Below are 18,114 nucleotides of genomic sequence, written 5' to 3' on the forward strand. Positions count from 1 at the left end.
TATTAACTGCCCTTCCTGTCCGTAACAATACTGTATGCTTTGTTAACCGTCCTGTCAACCTGACCTGCTACCTGCAATGATTTGTGCAAATATACACCCAGGTCCCTCTGATCCTGCACCCCCTTTAGTGTTGTACCCTTTATTTTATATTGTCTCACCATGTTCTTCCTGTCAAAATAAGTCACTTCACATTTCTCTCCATTAGACGGGGCAAATAAAGAGGAACTGTTTCCAGTTGCTGAAATGCCGATAACCAGAGGCACACATTGAAGATGATTGACTAAAGAACCAGATCCTACAAGAGACAAAACTTTTTCACACAGTGAGTGGTTAGGATCTGGAATGCACTGCCCGAGAGTGTCGGTGGAAGCAGATTTAATATCAGCTTTCAAAAGGGAATTGGATAAATACTTGAAGGAGAAAGAATTCCAGGGAGCAGAAAGAGTGAGGGAATGGGATTAACTGGGTTGATCTGCAAAAGAGCCAGCATGGACTCAGGGGGCTGAATGGCCTCCTGTACTGTACTATTCTATTATTCTATGACTCTTTCAATACTCAGTCACTGGGGAGACAGTGACATGGTGGCAATGTCACTGGACCAGTGGTCCAGACTAATGCTCTCAAATCCCATCAAAGCAGCTGGTGGAATTTAAATTCAATTAATAAATCTGGAATTATGTAGCTAGTCTCAGTGATGGTGACCACGAAACTATCATCGATTGTTGTAAAAACCCATCTGGTTCACTCACGCCCTTTAGGGAAGGAAATCTGCCGTCCTTACCCGGTCTGACCTACATGTGACTCCAGACCCACAGCAATGTGGTTGACTCTTAACTGCCCCCCTGAAATGGCCTAGCATGCCACTCAGTTCAAGGGCAATTAGGGATGGGCAACTAACGGTGGCTTTGCCAGTGACATCCATGTCCCATGAAAGAATAAATAAAACAAATTCTGTCCTTAAATATATATTTCTATTAATTCCCTACAACAGATGTTAGGCTAACAGGTCTATAATGTCTTGATTTTTCTCTCTTACCTTTTCTAAAAATTCAATCTAAAAGGGATAATTCCTGAATGTAGAGAACTTGAAAAGGTTATCCTGCTTTCTGTCTCCCTCATTTCCTGAATAGAGGAGTTACATTGGCTATTTTCCAATCTGATGGGATCTTTCCAGTCTCTGAATGCACAGTGGCTAAATTTGCTGATGACACAAAAGTAGGTCGGAAAGTAAGTTGTGAAGAGGACATAAGGGGTCTGCAATGGGATGTAGACTAAGTTAAGTGAGCAGGCAAAATTTTGGCAGATGGAGTATAACGTGGAAAAATATGGACTCGTCCACTTTGGCAGGAAGAATAGAAAAGCAGCCAATTATTTAAATGGAGAGAGATTGGGGAACTCGGAGGTACAGAGGGATCTGGGTGTCCTGGTACATGAATCACAAAAAGTTTGTATAAGGGTACAGCAACTGATTAGGAAGGCAAATGGAATGTTGGTATCTATTGCAAGGGGAATGGAATATAAAAGTAGGGATGTTTTGCTGCAGTTGTGCAAGGCATTGGTGCGACCACTTCTCGAGTACTGTGTACAGTTTTAGTCTCCCTTTGAAGAAAGGTGTTAGAAACAGTTCAGAGAAGGTTCACTTGACTGATACCTGGGATCGGGGTGGGGGGGTGGTGGGGGGCTATCATACGAGGAATGATTGGACAGGTTAGTCCTCTATCCATTGGAGTTTAGAAGGTTGAGAGATGATCTTGTTCAAACATATAAAGATCCTGAGGGGACTTGACAGGGTGGATGCTGAGAGGATGTTTCCCCTTGTGGGAGAGACCAGAACTAGGGGATACAGTTAAAAATAAGGAGTCTCCTATTTGAGACAGAGATGAGGAGAAATAGTTCACTCAGAAGGTCATGAGTCTATGGAACTCTCCTCCCCAGAAAGCAGTGGAGGCAAGGTTAATAAATATTTTTAAGGCAGAGATAGATAGATTCTTGACTAACAAGGGAGTCAAAGAGTATAGGGGGTAGGCAGGGAAGTGATGCTGAGGCCACAATCAGATCAGCAATGATCTTATTGAATGGTGGAGCAGGCTCAAGGGGCTGAAAGGCCTACTCCTGCTCCTTGTTCATATGTTAGTATTATGGCTAAAACCTCTATAACTTCCTCACCTATTTCCTTTAAAATCCTGGGGTGAAAACCATGTGAAAATGGGGATTTGTCAGTCTTCATTTTCTCTAAGGCTTGCTATTAACTTCAGTGATTTCCAGTCCTAGTTTGGTTACTAGTTCCTCTGCAATGTCAGGTATATTGTCCTGTTCTTCGAAGACTGACACAAAGTGAATATTATCAGCAAGTCTGACATTTTCGTACTTTCATTTGCAATTCCACCCCCCCTGTTTCTAAAGGACCCCATTACCCTTTAGTAATTTTTATTTTGTCTGCACTGGGGTATTATTTTTGGCTGCAGTAGAGTGCTTCAGTTGGAATTTGGTGACTGAGGGAGTTCAGGGAGGAGGTGCTCCTTTCCTTTTCTACATTTCCTCAAGGAAGAGCGGTGGCCTTGGCAAGTAAGGCCTGGTGAGTAAATTAGAAAAGTGTAATTTTTTAAAGAAGTTGCTATACTTGGATTTAACTGAGAAGCGCCAGGAATAGGGGGAATTTAGAGCCAATATATTAAAGTAATATAAAGAATCCAAAGTAGAATAAAGTTAACGTAAGGGAAGTAGAGTTAAGACATGGCAGGGCAGCTCAGCTGAGTGGGATGCGTATCCTGTAATATGTGTGAAGTCATGGACGCTCCCGGTGTCCTAGACGACCACATGTGCAGGAAGTGCTGCCACCTGCAGGAACCTGAGCTCCGGGTTTCAGAGCTCGGGCGGGGGCTGGAGTCACTGTGACACATCCGGGAGGCTGAGAGCTACGTGGATAGCACGTTCAGAGAGGTGGTCACACCGCAGCTTAAGGGCCTGGAGACAGAGAGGGAATGGGTGACCACCAGGCAGTCCAAGAGAAGTAGGCAGATAGTGCAGTGGGGTCCCCTGGGGTCCCACTCACAAACCGGTTTTCCATTTTGGAAGCTGCTGAGGGCTCTGGTTCCCCAGCGGAGTGCAGGCAGAGCCAAGTTTGTGGCACCACAAGCGGCTCAGCTGTACAGAAGGGGAGGAAGAAGAAAGGAAGAGCTATAGTGACAGGGGATTCATTGGTTAGGGGAACAGACAGGTGCTTCTGTGGCCGTAGCCATGACTCCAGGATAATATGTTGCCCCCCCTGGTGCCGGGGTCAAGGATGCCACAGAACAGCAGCAGGACATTCTTCTGGGAGAGGGTGAACAGCCAGAGGTCGTGGTCCACATTGGTACCAATGACTTAGGTAGGAAGGGGGATGTGGTCCTGGAATCAGAATTTAGGGAACTGGGTAGAAAATTAATAAGCAGGACCTCAAATGTAGTAATCTCTGGATTACTCCCAGTGCCACGTTCCAGTGAGTACAGAAATAGGAGGATAAGGCAGATGAATGTGTGGCTGGAAAGATGGTGCAGGAGGGAGGGCTTTAGATTCCTGGGACATTGGGACTGGCTCTGGGGGAAGATGGCAGGGGTGGTGGTATTGGTTAAGGAGAGCATTGCAGTGCTGGAGAAAGAGGATGTCCCAGAGGGTTCAAGGACAGAATCAATTTGGCTCGAGCTAAGGAACAAAAAGGTTACGATTACATTGCTCGATGTAGTCTATAGACCGCCAAATAGTGAGAAGGATGTAGAAGAACAAATCTGCAGGGGAATTACAGAGAGATGCAGCATTATAGAGTAGTTATAATGGGGGGTCTTTAATTACCTGAATGTAGACTGGGACAGTGGTAGTGTAAAGGGTGGAGAGGGGCAAGAGTTCCTAGATTGTGTTCAGGAGAATTTTCTACAGCAGTATGTGTCCAATCCAACAAGAAAAGATGCACTGTTGGACCTGGTTCTTGGAAATGAGCTGGGCCAAGTAGATCTTGTGTTAGTGGGGGAACATTTAGAAGACAGTGATCATTGTGTTGTATGTTTTAGGTGATGATAGAAAAGGACGATAGGCAATCCAGGGTAAGAGTAATTAACTGGACAAGAGCCGACTTCAATGGGGCAGGAACGGAGCTGGGTCAGATAGACTGGAACGAAAGATTGGAGGGAAAAACTGTAGCTGAACAATGGGCTACCTTCAAAAAAATGGGAAAGGTAGCACAAACAAATCCAGATCTCCCTGGATGAAAAAGGAGACTGAAATTAAGATAAAGAAGAAAAAGTGCGCTTATGACAGGTGTCAGGTAGAAAATACAATTGAGAACCAAGGGGAATACAGAAGGTTCAGAGGGGAGGTGAAAAAATATATTAGAGAAATGAAGAGGAATTGTGAGAAAAGACTGGCAGCCAATATTAAGGGGAATCCCAAAGTCAATGGGCATATAAATAGCATTAGGGTGGTAAAAGGAGGAGTAGGGCAGGTTTGGGACCTAAAGGGAATTTACACATGGACAAAGGGGCTGTGGCTGAGGTATTAAATGAATACTTTGCATCCGTCTTTACCAAGGAGGTAGATGCTACCCAGGACATGGTGACTAGCAAGGAAACTCTGTCACTAGAAGGATTCAAAATTGATCAGGAGAAAGTGTTGAATAGACTGTCGGTACTTAAAGTTGACAAGGCATCGGGACTGGATGAGATACATCCAAGGATATTGAAGGAAGTGAGAGTAGAAATTGCAGGGGCACTGGCCATAATCTTTCAGTCTTCCCCAGACTCAGGGGTGGTGCCTGAGGACTGGAGAATTGCAAACATTATGCCCTTGTTCAAAAATGGTTGTAAGGATCAGCCCAGCAATTACTGACCAGTCAGTTTAACTTCAGTGGTGGGCAAGATTCTAGAAACAATTATTAGGGATAGAATTAATAGTCACATGGAAAAATATGGGTTGATAAGGAAGAGCCAGCATGGATTTCTAAAGGGAAATTGTGTTTAACTAACTTGCTGGAGTTTTTGAAGAGGTAACAGAAAAGGTCAATGAGGGTAATGCTGTTGATGTGGTGTACATGGACTTTCAAAAGGCATTGGACACAGTGCCACACAACAGACTTGTGAGAAAAGTTATTGCTCATGGAATAAAAGGGCAGTAGCAACATGGATACAAAATTGGCTGACAAAAAGCAAGCAGAGAGTAATGGTCAATGGATATTTTTCGGGCCGGAGAAGGTTTGTAGAGGAGTTCCACAGGGGTTGGTATTGGGACCTTTGCTTTTCCTGATATATATCAATGATCTAGATCTTGGTGTGCAGGGGACAATTTCAAAGTTTGCAGATGATATGAAGCTTGGGAGAATTGTAAACTGTGAGGAGGACAGTGTGGAACTTCAAAAAGATATTGACACATTGGTGGAGTGGGCAGATAGGTGACAGATGAAGTTCAATGCTGAGAAGTGTGAGGTGATACAGTTTGGTAGGAAGAACATGGACAGACAATATAAAATAAGGGGTGAAATTTTGAATGGGGTACAGGAGCAGAAAGACCTGGGTGTATATGTTCATAGATCATTGAAGCTGACAGGGCAGGAGGAGAGAGCAGTTAATAAAGGAAATAGTATCCTGAGCTTTATTTAGAGAGGCATAGAGTACATGATGTACATGATGAGTCAGGGAGGTTATGCTGAATTTATATAAGACACTGGTTAGACCTCAGCTGGAATATTGTGTACAGTTCTGGATGCCACATTATAGGAAGGATGTGAACACATTGGAGAGAGTGCAGAAGAGGTTTACAAGAATGGTTCCAGGGATGAGAAACTTCAGCTATGAGGATAGATTGGAGAGGTTGGGACTGTTCTCCTTGGAGAGGAGAAAGCTGAGAGGAGATTTGATAGAGATGTTCAAAATCATGAGGGGGCTGGACAGAGTAGATAGGGAGAAACTGTTCCCGCTCGTAAAAGGATCAAAAACAAGAGGACACAGATTTAAAGTGATTTGCAAAAGAAACAAATGTGACAGGTGAAAAAAACGTTTTCACACAGCGAGTGGTTGGGGTCTGGAATGCACAGTCTGGAAGTGTGGTGGAGGCAGGTTCAATCGAGGCATTCAAGAGGGCATTAGGTGATTACTTGAATAGAAACAATGTGCAAAGCTATGGGGAAAAGGCAGGGCAATGGCACTAGGTCAGAATGCTCATTTGGAGAGCTAGTGCAGACACGATGGGCCAAATGGCCTCCTTCTGTGCTGTTAAAATTCCATGATTCTGTGATTGAGTTTTTTGAAGAGCTAACAGAGAGGGTTGATGAGGGTAATGCTGTTGATGTGGTGTACAGGCTTCCAAAAGACATTTGATAAAGTGCTGCACAACAGATTTGTGAGAAAAGTTGAAGCCCATGGGATTAAAGGGATACTACCAGCAGGGATACGCAGTTGGCTGAGCGACAGGAAACAGAGAGTGGTGGTGAGCAGTTGTTTCTTGGACTGGAGGAAGGTTTGTAGTGGGGCTCTCTCCAGGGCTTGGTGCTTGGACTCCTGTACTTCCTGTTTTTCTGATCTACACTTGAGGCTACCTGTTTACCCTCTAGAATGGATGTTCTTATATAAATACTGTCTGGTCAACCAAGCTGATCCATCAGTGCTCCAGAATATTCATCTATCCTCACAGCTCCAGGCGTTCACCCTATCCCTCCTCTCCTGGTTGCTCACAGTCCCAGCTGTGCAGAAAGCTGTGTGTCCCATGCACTGAGTGTCTCGTATCGCTCTGTATTCCTGTAGGATCAGTTTCTCACCCTCTATTCCATTTGTCCTTCTGCCGGGCGGCCATCCCGTCTGTGAATTGAGGGAGAGGTCCTCACATCTGCACTCTCACCCCTGGTTTGTTGACATGAATCAATGGCTGATTAATTAAGCCCTTGGTTGGCCTACACACACAGACGGCGATAGAAGAGAGTGTAACAATGCATAGAAACAGGATGACTGGGGCTAAACTATGGTCACATTCAAAGGCCTACTCCTGCTCCTAAGTCCTGTGTTCCTATGTAGCACCGGGATTTAGTCTAGCTGTTCACCTTATTGGAGCGCTTCCCCCTAACAAATAGGCCACTTGTGTTTTAAAAAGGAGCGGGTTTCCTGATGTTGGTCCCACCGACTGGGCTCCGTGCTGAGGTTAACAGGGGGGGAGAATCCAGGGGAACGCAGGCCCCGTTGCAGGCTCTTACCAGGCTTGCAGTGGATTTCCTGGGGAAGGTGGGGTTCCCAGGTGAGGCCGGGTCCACACTCGTATTGGGCCGGTCCCACCGGTGCCATCCTGGGCGGGCATTTCACGTGAACGGACTCGCCAATGTCATACTCCATCTTGATTGGTTGTAGTGTTGCTGGGCTGGAGGCAGCTGGTTGGGTGCAGACCTTCCCTACAACACAAAGAGAAGGCATTAACTATTCATGCGGTTAAAGTGCGCTGGGACGAGGGAGAGCAGGGGGAGGGGGCCGTTTGGGAACTTCTTCACACAAAAGGGGAATGGGAGTCTGGAACTCTATCCTCAAAAAAGCCTGGGGGTCGGTGGGGAGTATTGAAAATTTAAAAACTGAGATTGCCATTTCTGCAAAATATCGTGGAGTATCGAGCAAAGGTGCATCCGTTACAGTTCAGCCAGGAATGGTCCAACATTCTAAAGGAGGTGTTCCTCTTCCTATTCTATCTGGTGCCAGCCCAGAATTTGCCAGGTTTTACTGAATTAAATTGTCAGCCAAAAAACTGGTGGGATTTGAACTGAAAAGCTCTTAATTACTAGGCTAGTACCATAGCCACTTGGCCTCAGGACCGCTGAGGCAGTCTCTTGGGGTCCGATGGAGGGTCAGTGAGACTGTGGGGCTGGCGCGAGGTTGCTCCCGGGATTAGAGGGTGGAGAAGCTGAGGGCCAGCTGGAGAAGGACCGGGTCAGTTTTCTGCAGCCCAGTACTGGCGAGTGACAGGCCAGTTCAGCACAGGATCATCAGGGCGACCTCCGCTCAGCGGCTGACTGGAGATTGGGATCATAGCCCAATCAGAGGCATGGGGCAACCATCGCGGAGATTCAACAGATCTGCCTGTCATGGTGTCAGCTGCAGCTCAGTGTGTGAACACTCTCATCTCTGGGTCCCCAGTTCTGGTCCCACTCCTGAGATTTGAGCACATAACCCAGGTTGACACTCCCAGTGCAGTACTGAAGGAGTGCTGCACTGTCTGAGACCATGTTTTTCAGATGAGATCTTAAACTGAAACCCCATTTACCCTCTAAGGTAAATGTAAACATTTCCTTAGCATTGTTTCGAAGAAGGGCAGGGGAGTTCTCCATGGTGTCCTAGCCAATACTTATCCTTCAACCAACATCTCTAAAACAGATTACACTTACCATTTATATCTCTATCGCAGCTTTAAAATAGCAAAACAGCCCTTCATAGGTGCATTGTAAAACTAACTATGACACCGAGCCACATAAGAAGATTGTGAAGGGCTAAGACCTCACACTGTATATTCATTTTATAAAATATATATAGGTATGATTATTGCTATCTTTAAAAATTTCAAACTGGACAAGGACCTAAAATGGCTGAATCTATGTCTGTTTGTGACCTCGCACAAAAGAAGCAACCTGGCAGTATCGGGTAAACTCGCATATTGTTATCCTGAAAGAGCCACTAATGACCCCGCTGTGGGCTGCACAGACCAAATTCAAAGGGAATTTTACAAAGGCCATCTGCATCTCATAACCCAGGCTGGCCAACAGGAGTCTGCTCACCTGCTAAGACAAAGGGCCCCACAACATTCCTTTCAATTCTTAATGGTCGAGATATTTAACAATCTCGGGGACCCAGATGAGGGATACACGTCCTTTGTCAGAGACAGTGTGGAGGGTGGGAGTCATGTAACTTGGGTCTCAGGCTTGTGGAACCAGTATTATTGCCTTACCGAACTGCAAAACTCAGTCTGCTGTTTACCATCTAACTAGCAGCCTCACAGGCAAGGAGCTTTGGTCCAGGTTGGACACCTGAGCCCATCTACAATGCTTCTGCTGGAAACTCTGTGTCATTGCCTACAAGACTGAATCATCTCTGCGTGCCTATCTCAATGTGTGAAGTTAACATCACCTGCACCTTAAATCTTTCTTTTCTCTTCCCTCTTTTACTGTATGAATGCAAAGAAATTTGTCTGTTGTGACCCTGCTCCCATGTTTTGAGTGTGTGCAAATAAACTAACCCTTTGAGTTCATCGTATCCCAGGTTTGCTGTGGGGTTGTAAATAGAAACTTGGGTCACACCAAAACCAAGGGGTTGGGAAATATGCCACCGCTTATAAAGGGGGAAGCAAATCACAACACCTTTCTGCTTAGGGATGGCTGGAGGGAAGGGAAATCAGTGCTGTTTAAATTATCCCCCCTCCTGTCCATAACAAGCTATTAGGTCGGATGTCCTAAAGCTTGGTTCAAAGAGGCAAATTTTAAGTATCTTAAAGAAGGAGAGTGAGGTGGAGAGGTGGAGAGGTGGAGAGGTGGAGGGAGGGAATTCCAGAGGTTGGGGCCCAACTACTGAAAGCAGAGCCAGCAACAGTGAAGCAATTAAAATCGGGAATGGACAAGCTAAGAGAACCAGATGAGTGCAGATATCTTAGAGGGTTTGGAGGCTACATGACAAAGATAGGGAGGGATGAGACCATGGAGCCAGCATTTATTGCCCATCCTTAGTTGCCATTGAGAAGATGGTGGTGAGCTGCCTTCTTGAACCGCTGCAGTCCATGTATCGGTAGGAGTGACCATCGCACAGTCGTTGTGGAAACTTCACATTGAGGATACCCTCCATCGTGTTGTGTGGCACTACCACCGTGCTAAATGGGTTAGGTTTTGAACAGATCTAGCAACTCAAGACTGGGCATCCATGAGGCGCTGTGGGCCATCAGCAGCAGCAGATTTGTACTCGAACACAATCTGTAACCTCATGGCCCGGCATAACCCCCACTCTACCTTTACCATCAAGTCAGGGGATCAACCCTAGTTCAATGGGTTCAATGCCAGGAGCAGCACCAAGCATACCTAAAAATGAGGTGTCAACCTAGTGAAGTTACAACACAGGACTACTTGTGTGCCAAACAGCATAAGCAGCAAGTGATAGACAGAGCTAAGCAATTCCGCAACCAACGGATCAGATCTAAGCTCTGCAGCCCTGCCACATCCAGTCATGATAAACAACTCACTGGAGGAGGAGTCTCCACAAATATCCCCATCCTCAATGATGGGGGAGCCCAGCACATCAGTGCAAAAGATAAGGCTGAACCATTTGCAACAATCTTCAGCCAGAAGTGCCAAGTGGATGATCCATCTCAGCCACCTCTGGAGGTCCCCAGTATCACAGATGCCAGTCTTCAGCCAATTCGATTCACTCCACGTGATATCACGAAATGGCTGAAGGCACTGGACACGGCAAAGGCTATGGGCCCTGACAATATTCTGACAATAGTACTGAAGACTTGTGCTCCAGAACTTGCCCACGCCCCTAGCCAAGCTGTCCCAGTACATTTACAACACTAGCATCTACCCAGCTATGTGGAAAATTGCCCGGTATGTCCTGTACACAAAAGGCAGGACAAATCCAACCCAGCAAATTAACACCTCATCTCTCTAATCTCCATCATCATTAAAGTAATGGAAGGGGTCATCAACAGTGCTATCAAGCAGCACTTGCTTAGCAATAGCCTGCTCACTGATGCCCAGTTTAGGTTCTGCCAGGGCCACTCAGCTTCTGACCTCATTATATCCTTGGTTCAATCATGGGCCAAAGAGCTGAACTCCCAAGGTCAGGTGAGAGTGACTGCCCTTGACATCAAGGCCATATTTGACCAAGTGCAGCATCAAGGAGCCCTAGCAAAACTGGAGTCAATGGGAATCAGTGGGGAAACTCTCCACTAGTTGGAGTCATACCTAGCACAAAGGAAGATGGTTGTGGTTGTTGGAGGTCAGTCAGCTCAGCTCCAGGACATCACTGCAGGAGTTCCTCAGGGTAGTGACCTCGGCCCAACCATCTTCAGCTGCTTCATCAATGACCTTCCTTCCATCATAAGGTTAGAAGTGGGGATGTTCGCTGATGATTGCACAATGTTCAGCACCATTCGAGACTCCTCAGATACTGAAGCAGTCCATGTCCAAATGCAGCAAGACCTGGACAATATCCAGACTTGGGCTGACAAGTGGCAAGTAACATTCATGCCACACAAGTGTCAGGCAATGACCATCTCAAACAAGAGAGAATCCAAACATCGCCCCTTGATGTTCAATGGCATTACCATCACTGAATCCCCCACTATCACACACCATGGGGGTTACCATTGACCAGAATCTGAACTGAACTAGCCATATAAATACTGTGGCTACAAGAGCAGGTCAGAGACTAGGAATCCTGCGATGAGTAACTCACCTCCCGACTCCCCAGAGCCTGTCCACCATCTACAAGGCACAAGTCAGGAGTGTGATGGAATACTCTCCACTTGCCTGGATGAGTGCAGCTCCAACACTCAAGATGCTTGACACCATCCAGAGCAAAGCAGCCCGCATGATTGGCACCACATCCACAAACATTCACTCCCTTCACCACCACCGACGCACAGTGGCAGCAGTGTGTACCATCTACAAGATGCACTGCAAAAATTTACCAAGGCTCCTTCGACAGCACCTTCCAAGCCCACGACCACTACCACCTAGAAGGGCAAGGGCAGCACATAATCACCTGGGGGACATGACCACCTGGAAGTTCCCCTCCAAGTCACTCACCATCCTGACTTGGAAATATATCCCCGTTCCTTCACTGTCGCTGGGTTGAAATCCTGGACCTCCCTCCCTAACAGCACTGTGGGTGTACCTACACCACAGGGACTGCAGCGGTTCAAGAAGGCAGCTCACCACCACCTTCTCAAGGGCAAGTAGGGATGGGCAATAAATGCTGGCCCAGCCAGCGAAGCCCACATCCTGTGAATGAATAAATAAAAAGGAAAGAAGTCGCTATAAGAGGAACCTCACGTTGACATTCCACGTCTTCCTTGTGCCAGGTACCATCAGGAAGGCAGCGATAGAACTGATATCCACTCAGCTCATAACCTGAGAAGCAGATAATCTCAAGCATTTCTGCCACCTGGTAATGTTGTTTGGATACCTGTAACAGAGACAGTGTGTTAGTCTGCATTGCCCATCCATTATACACATCACAGCAACACGACAGTTATCAGACGGGGAATTAATTGTCTCTTGTTTGCATCCTGGTACTGGCATAATGCTTTACTGGAATTGTTAATTAATCACAATGATCTCTTTCTCAATCTCTCTCTCTCTCTCTCCCTCGGACCCCAAGGAAAATCGCAGTGACTGGAGAGTGTTGGTGTAAAGAAATTAATAAATTTGATGCAAAATTTAAGATGTAGCAATTAGCATTTTTGGGAAAAAACAACTAGGAAAAACAGCTTGGTGTTAAAAATTTTGGCTACAGGGTTTGAATTGTTGCCGGGATGTTAAGTCCAGGAGCAAACAAAGAGTCCTTGAATTGTCTATATATCTGTGGAAGGCAGTCAACTAGAAATGCAGGAGGCCTTTTTGTCTGAAAACCTTTTTAAAGTTTGATAAGGAGTATTTTTTCTCAAAAGACAAAGGGCAATAGAAGCCTTTTCTAAGCTCAGCGAGCTTAGTTTTAAAATAGACACAGGGCTGGGAAACACAGGCCAGTCAGCATTCAGCCATCTTGAGACACAAGAGGGCTGAGTTCCTTCCCAGAGACACTTCAAAAACTCACCCGCCTTTTCAGAGCCACTTCATCCAATTCAGGGTCACAGGGAGTCAGAGCCCATCCCGACAGGAGATGGGCCCTACACGAGGTACACCCAGGACAAGACACCAGCCCCTCACCGGGCACACACACACACTCACACAGGGAAATAAGTTACTGCAGCCAAACCACCGAACCAGCACATCTTTGGGCCGTGGGAGGAAACCAGAGCCCTGCACAGACGCAGGGAGAACGTGCAAACTCCACACAGACAGACACCCAAGATCAGAACTGAACGCAGGTCCCTGAAGCGGTGAGGCAGCAGAATTAACCACTGTGCCACCGTGCTGCCCACTGCAAAAGCTAATATAACCACGCTGGATTCTGAGAGTATAACTTTCTTTCATATACTGTTTGAAGATCTGAACTTTGCTGATAAGGTGGAAATCAAAATCACCTGTAATCTTTAGTTACTACCTATAACCTCAAGTATAAGCTGTAAGTTATGACTGGCATTAATTATAATTGAAGCATCCAAGAGATGTCGTCTAAAGTATCCATGATCTCGATAATCCACACACAAGCACCTTAGTCTAGAAGTCACGGTTAGATTTCTAAGAGCTGGCATTGGTAACCTTTCAAAGAGGCTGGTCCACTATGGTAGGCCTCAATGTACGCCCCATCCTAAGATAACCTTGTTACCTTGGAGACTCCTGGAAGAGGGCATTTTTATTGGAGGGACCCAGGCTAAGACTGAGGGCAGAATGGTCCAGGATTTCAACTAAGTGCTGAAGTGGGAATGAGAAAAGGACGTTTCACCTGCCGGCATCAATGGTGGATTTTCACACCCGATTATCCCCTTCCCGCCTCATAAATTACGCAGTCACGGGAAACACGCTGCATCACTGGTGGCCGGCCTCTGATTGGCTCGCCGCACTGTGACTTCACTCCGGGCACCATATTTAAACGGCAGCCGTGCGCACACTTCTCAATGGTTCCAACCCAGTGAAGACTCCGGTGCTCCGGTGAAGACATGGCCCCAAAAGCTGAGACCAGCGCAGACCCCGATTCAGTGACACGGTCCTGGGACACCTTCTGGATGCCGTGGAGGCCAGACAGGAATCAGGCGTTCTCAGAGGCTGTGTGGAGATCTATGGAGTGTCCTCACTGCATGTCATCATCATCCTCCTGCAATCGAGTGACTATCAGGGCCTCCGCTGCGTCTCGATGACAGGAGCCTGAGCACTGAGGGTGCGTGTGCTGCCATCAGCCACACAGGAGTCAATTGTTCACAGGTGCAAGGTGAGGATGTCAGGGCAGCCCTCAATGCATTTTGTCATCATCCTCCATGAATCTTGTGGCTATGAGGGCCTCCTGAGCGTGCCTGCCTCATCCAGCCATTGCAATGACCTCATCGTTGATGTTCTCACCTTTGAGGACCTCATCACCCTCATCCCCTTCGATATCCGCCTCATCAGAGGATAGGTGCAGCTCCTCCAACTCATCCTCAGTCAGGTCCTCCATTGCATTGCCAGGTTGTGCGGCATGCAGCACAGCTACAGTGATGTGTGAAACCCTCTGGGGACCGTACTGCAGTGCTCCACCAGACCTGTGAGGCACCGGACCTCATTTCCAATATGCCTATTGTTTGCTCCACCAAAGTCCGGTTTGCAGCATGAGCCCCATTATCCCATCGCTCTGCTGCAGTCTGAGGCCGCCGCACGGGTGTCATCAGCCACGGCCTCTGCGGGTGGCCCTTGTCCCCGAGGAGACAGCCCTGCAGCCTCTGTGGACCCTGGAAAACACCAGGGATCTGAGACCAACTGAGAGTGTAGGAGTTGTGGACACTCACTGGGAACCGTGCGCAGACCTGCAGGATGTGTTTGTGGTGCTCACACACCAGCTGCACATTCAGCTAATGGAAGCCCTTGTGGTTGATGTAGTCGACCGCTTGTTGCCCCGGAGATCTGAGCGCCACATGAGTGCAGTCGATCGCACCCTTCACCTGTGGGAATCCCAAGATCAGGGCGAATCCAATCGCTCTTTCATCCTGGCTTTTCCTGATCCCACTTGAAATGCATAAAGTTTTTGGAAAGGTGGCATCCATGACCTCCTGGATATGCTTGTGTGTGGGGGCTTGTGATAACCCACACAGGTCACCTGTGGAGCCCTGAAAGGAGCCACTGGCGTAGAAATTGAGCACCACGGTCACTTTCACAGCCACTGGCAGTGGATGCCCCCCATGTCCCCTTGGCACCAAATCCTGCAGCAGGTGGCAGATGTGACCAACCAGTTCCCTAGACATGCGCTGTCTTCAGTGACACTGGTTCTTGGACATCTGCAGGAATGACAGGCGCTGTCTGTAGACCCTGGGTCTAGCGAGGAGACTACGAGCGAGGATTCACTGTGGATCTTCAGCTGCGTGTGCAGAAGGCCCTGTCACCCCTTCACCTTGAGGGAGGTGCTGCTCCCTTTGCTGAGTCAGGAGCCTCTGTCACTCACTTCTCCTTCTTCTCTGCTCCCTGTAAACCATGAGGAATCCCACTAAATCACCAGGGTCCATGATCCTGATATTCTCCTCCTGCAGGATCAAAGGGAGAGTTGTGTGGCTTTGCATTTGTTTCCTAAGGACGTCTCTTGGTGAAGTCTCAAGGCCCCTTCATGCATCCCGGAGAGTGTTGGCCACCACTTGGATGGCCAGTGTGCCGTGTGCTGATTGGCTGTCTTAAACCCCGCCCACCTCCGCCCCACTCCACCTGACCGATTGGCAGCAGCTTTGCCCATTGGACTGCAGGCTGTGCCCTCAGCTCAGGCACAGGCATTCTCCTAACCCACACTGCAAGGCTGCCCTGTTAGCTTGAACCATGATGGGCACCGGTCCAAACATTAATAAAGACATTGCAAGGAGCTCTGAGCGTCTCCGCCAGTGTCGGCTCCATCACCAGCTTTCACAGGGGGGATTCTACAACGTGCCCAGTTGGCCAATTGCTTTGCTGCTCCCAAAAACACTGGTTAATTTGCAGCCTGCGCCCGAGGGGTGAAAGTTCCGGAACGTTGGGTGGCACTTTCAGGCTTTTACGTTGCTGGAGTGGACAGAAAAGCTTCAGAGGCTCGGACTCCAGACCTGTCAGTGGAGCTGCTGCTGAACTGTCTCAGCTGAGGGAGAATGCTCACTTTTAACAAGATTTTCCAAATGTGTGGCCCCTTCTCACACCCCCCCCACCCCCAGCATGTGCTTGTGTACTTCCCTCAGTCTGTGCTGCCTTCCCCCCCTCCCCCCGGCCTCACCCCCGCACGGGAGCCCTTACCCCCGGCACCGCACCGAAATCCAGCCGGGAAAAAGCGACTTGCCTGTGCCCCGCCCCCCCGAATGCCTCTTCCTTCCTGGCGAGCGCTGTGTAAGGCTGTGTGCACTCAGCTCCGAGTTCCCCTCGAAGGTTCAGGCCTTTCAAAGGCAGTTGGAGATCATGGCATTCTGAAGTCGTGCTGACGAGGGTGGTAAAGGTGACGGGGTGGGGGGGGGGGGATGATTCCGGCGTGAGGGCACAATGATGAGATTCAAGTGCATTAAAATGAAATCGCGAGGCTGGACGGCGGGAAACTCGGCCGCCATGGTACAATTGCCGGCTGGTTTCACAACGGCGCAAAACCAACTTTTGGCCTTCTTGTCATATTGTCCATTCATGCCCTCTCACTCACTCACATACCCACTCACGCCAATGGGAGCCGTCAATTCCGGCCTAAGTTCCTTTAATGCTTGGAACTCTCTTTTAGTAGAAACTGTACATTTGCAATAAGTTGGAGGGAATTGGCTTACCTTGCCCGGGGGAGGGGGGTGGGGGCTGAGTGTTAAAGACACTAGAACCATTAACATTGGGAACTCCTGAGATTCTAGACAATGAGAATGAATTTGTTAATGTCATTCTTTCACAGGGTGGTTGTCACTGTCCAGGCCGGCAGTTATTGAACATGACCAGTTGCCCTGAGTAGGGGACAATGAGCCGTGGGGTTCAGCTGAGGGCTTGTCAGGTCAAGAGACAAATCTGTGGGACTGGCGTCACACAGAGAGGCCGAGACCGGGTTAGAGCGGCAGCTCTCCTTCCTTAAAGGATATCAGTGAACTGGTTGGATTTTAATAAGAATCCGGCAGCTCCACGCTCACTTTTACACAGGCCAGTTTTTCATTTCCTGATCTTTCTAAAGTAAATTTTAATTCTCAGAGTGTTCCAAGGTAGACTTCAACTCAGATCTGGATTAAAGCCAGGCCTCTGGTTATCATTCCAGTATCATAATCACCTCACCACCATAGTCACCGCACCACCATGGTCACAGCGCCACTATAGTCACCGAACCACCATAGTCACTGCACCACCATAGTCACCGCACCACCAGAGTCACCTCACCACCATAGTCACCGCACCACTAGAGTCACCACACCACCATAGTCACCGCACCACTAGAGTCACCACACCACCATAATCACCGCACCACTATAGTCACCACACCACCATAGTCACCGCGCCACCACAGTCACCTCACCACCATAGTCACCGCACCACCATAGTCACCTCACCACCATAGTCACCTCACCACCATAGTCACCGCACCACTAGAGTCACCACACCACCATAATCACCGCACCACTATAGTCACCGCACCACCATAATCACCTCACTATCATAGTCACCGCACCGCCATAGTCACTGCACCACCAAAGTCACCACACCACCATAGTCACAGAACCACCATAGTCACAGCACCACCATGGACACCACACCACCATGGACACCGCACCACCATAGTCACTACACCACAATAGTCACTGCACCACCATAGTCACCGCACTACCATAGTCACCTCAACACCATGGTCACCGCACCACCATAGTCACTGCTCCATCATAGTCACTGTTCTACCATAGTCACCTCACCACCATAGTCAACTCACCAATTTAGTCACCTCACCACCACAGTCACCTCTCCAACATAGTCACCTCACCACCACAGTCACCTCACCAACATAGTCACCTCACCAACATAGTCACCTCACCACCATAGTCACCTCACCAACATAGTCACCGCCCCACCATAATCAGCTCACCAACATAGTCACCACGCCATCATGGTCACTTCACCACCATGGTCGCTTCACCACCATAATCACCTCACCACCATAGTCACCGCACCATCAGAGTCACTGCGCCACCATAGTCACTGCGCCACCATAGTCACTGCACCACCATACTCACCTCACCACCATAGTCACCTCACCACCATAGTCACCGCACCCCCTTAATCACCTCACCAGCATAATCACCTCACCACCACAGTCACCGCACCACCATAAT

At 48.2% G+C, this 18,114-nt stretch overlaps 1 protein-coding gene across 1 annotated transcript in view; it reads right to left on the bottom strand.

The window, feature by feature from the left end:
* The window catches only part of LOC144691779 (complement component C6-like), a 109,798-nt gene that overhangs the window by 30,553 nt on the left and 61,131 nt on the right, over nucleotides 1–18,114 (bottom strand). The window contains exons 14-15 of the mRNA XM_078560242.1: nucleotides 12,032–12,164; nucleotides 7,208–7,399 (exon numbers count right to left, since the gene is read on the bottom strand). Of these exons, the coding sequence (XP_078416368.1) occupies nucleotides 7,208–7,399; nucleotides 12,032–12,164 (325 nt within the window). The remainder of the gene's footprint in view (nucleotides 1–7,207; nucleotides 7,400–12,031; nucleotides 12,165–18,114) is intronic.

The sequence above is a fragment of the Cetorhinus maximus genome, chromosome 2 (assembly GCF_964194155.1).
Source record: "Cetorhinus maximus chromosome 2, sCetMax3.hap1.1, whole genome shotgun sequence".
Classification (NCBI taxonomy): domain Eukaryota; kingdom Metazoa; phylum Chordata; class Chondrichthyes; order Lamniformes; family Cetorhinidae; genus Cetorhinus; species Cetorhinus maximus.